Raw genomic sequence first — 1,512 nt, forward strand, 5'->3', positions numbered from 1 at the left:
GAGGGGCGGGGGCGGCGGCGCCGCGTCGGCGGCGCTGCGGGGCGTCGTGCTCGCGTCCGACGACATTGTGAAGAGCGGCTACGCAGACGAGTGCGAGGTGGCGCAAGGTGCGCGCACGCGCTGGTCAAACGTTGGGCCTCAACATCCCTCATGCATGCAGGCTTTATACATGCACGCACGCATGCATGCATGCGTGCATGCACCCGCCTCGACGCAGCGATTGCATGCGTCAACGGCTGACAACACCATGCGCCCCCCCCCTCCCGCCCCCCGCCCGAGCAGCCGCCGAGAAGCTGCAGGCCCTGCCGGCGAACACTATAGCCACCGCCAACTCCCTCCTGTCGGACCTGCCGGCCACGCTGCTGCCCATTGTCATCGCCAAGTCCACTGTGCGGCGCGGCAAGGGCGGCCGACAGCCGGCAGGGGACCCGCGCCTCGACCCCAATGTGGACCCTAAGAGGTGCTTGTGGGATTGTGGCTTGCATGGATGTGCAAGCGTGTGTTTGTTTTGGGGGGGGGGGAGCAAGCATGTTCGGGTGTGGGTGCACTCATGCGCACTTGCTTACGTGCGGGCGCGCGCGCGCGCGTGTGTGTGTGTGTGTGTGCACGCGCACGTGCAATGCTTGGGTGTTTTGCAATGCTGGTCTGCACACGTGCATGCTGCGTTTCCTTGTCCTCATTCCCACCCACCCACGCCCGGGTGGGCGTACCTGCATTATCCAAGTCGCGGACGCCTCCTCTCCTAACGCCTCCCACCGACGTCAACACACCGCGCCACCGCAGGGCCCAGCGCATCCTGGCGAACCGCCAGAGCGCCGCCCGCAGCAAGCTCAAGCAGAAGCTGCTGTCAGAGGGCCAGAAGGCCCGCCAGCAGGCAAGCGCTTGGGCGCCGCCCGCGCCGCGGACAGGGAGGGCCGCCCTGTGGAGGGAGAGCACCGGGCCAAGATCGACAATGCGGCCTTGGCCCGCCACCGCGCGCCGAAGCGCTGCGCGGCTTGCGCTCATGTCTCCCCGCGCGCCCACGACGCGGCTAGCCTCTGCTCCGCTTCTCCCCGGCTCCGCAGATGCTGGCGTCGCGCCAGCGCTCCGCGTCGGCGGAGCAGCAGGCGCTGCGCAAGCTCGCGGCGGAGAACAAGCGCCAGGCGGCGGCGGCCGCCGCCGCCGCGGCCCCGGGGGGCGTCAAAAAGGTGGGCGCTCACGCTGGCCCGGCACATGCCTTTTGGGAAAGCGGCAGCGCCAGGCTCCACAGCGTGCTGGGTCGGAGGCGCGTGCTTGGATCGACGTGGTTGCTTTGCCCTTCTCTCATATGGTCTTGCGGGTCACTGGGGCGCTGCCTCATATCGCGCTCACGCGCTCGTCTCGTCCACCGCCCCTGCGCCGCCGCTGCCCCTGCGCCGCGCAGCCCCGCGCACCGCGTTCGCGCGTGCCAAAGCCCAAGCTCAATTTGGCGGGAGCCATCAAGGTTGAGGCCGAGGCCACGCCGCCGGCCGCGCCCGCCACTGCCTCGGCGGG

At 69.8% G+C, this 1,512-nt stretch overlaps 1 protein-coding gene across 1 annotated transcript in view; it reads left to right on the plus strand.

The window, feature by feature from the left end:
• Positions 1-1,064: 1,064 nt before the first annotated feature.
• The window catches only part of MNEG_6189 (hypothetical protein), a gene marked incomplete at both ends in the record, with an annotated part of 1,914 nt that continues 1,466 nt past the window's right edge, over positions 1,065-1,512 (plus strand). The window contains one exon of the mRNA XM_014045337.1: positions 1,065-1,187. Within this exon, the coding sequence (XP_013900791.1) occupies positions 1,065-1,187 (123 nt within the window). The remainder of the gene's footprint in view (positions 1,188-1,512) is intronic.

This window comes from Monoraphidium neglectum, assembly GCF_000611645.1.
Source record: "Monoraphidium neglectum strain SAG 48.87 unplaced genomic scaffold scaffold00984, whole genome shotgun sequence".
In the NCBI taxonomy this organism is placed as follows: Eukaryota; Viridiplantae; Chlorophyta; class Chlorophyceae; order Sphaeropleales; family Selenastraceae; genus Monoraphidium; species Monoraphidium neglectum.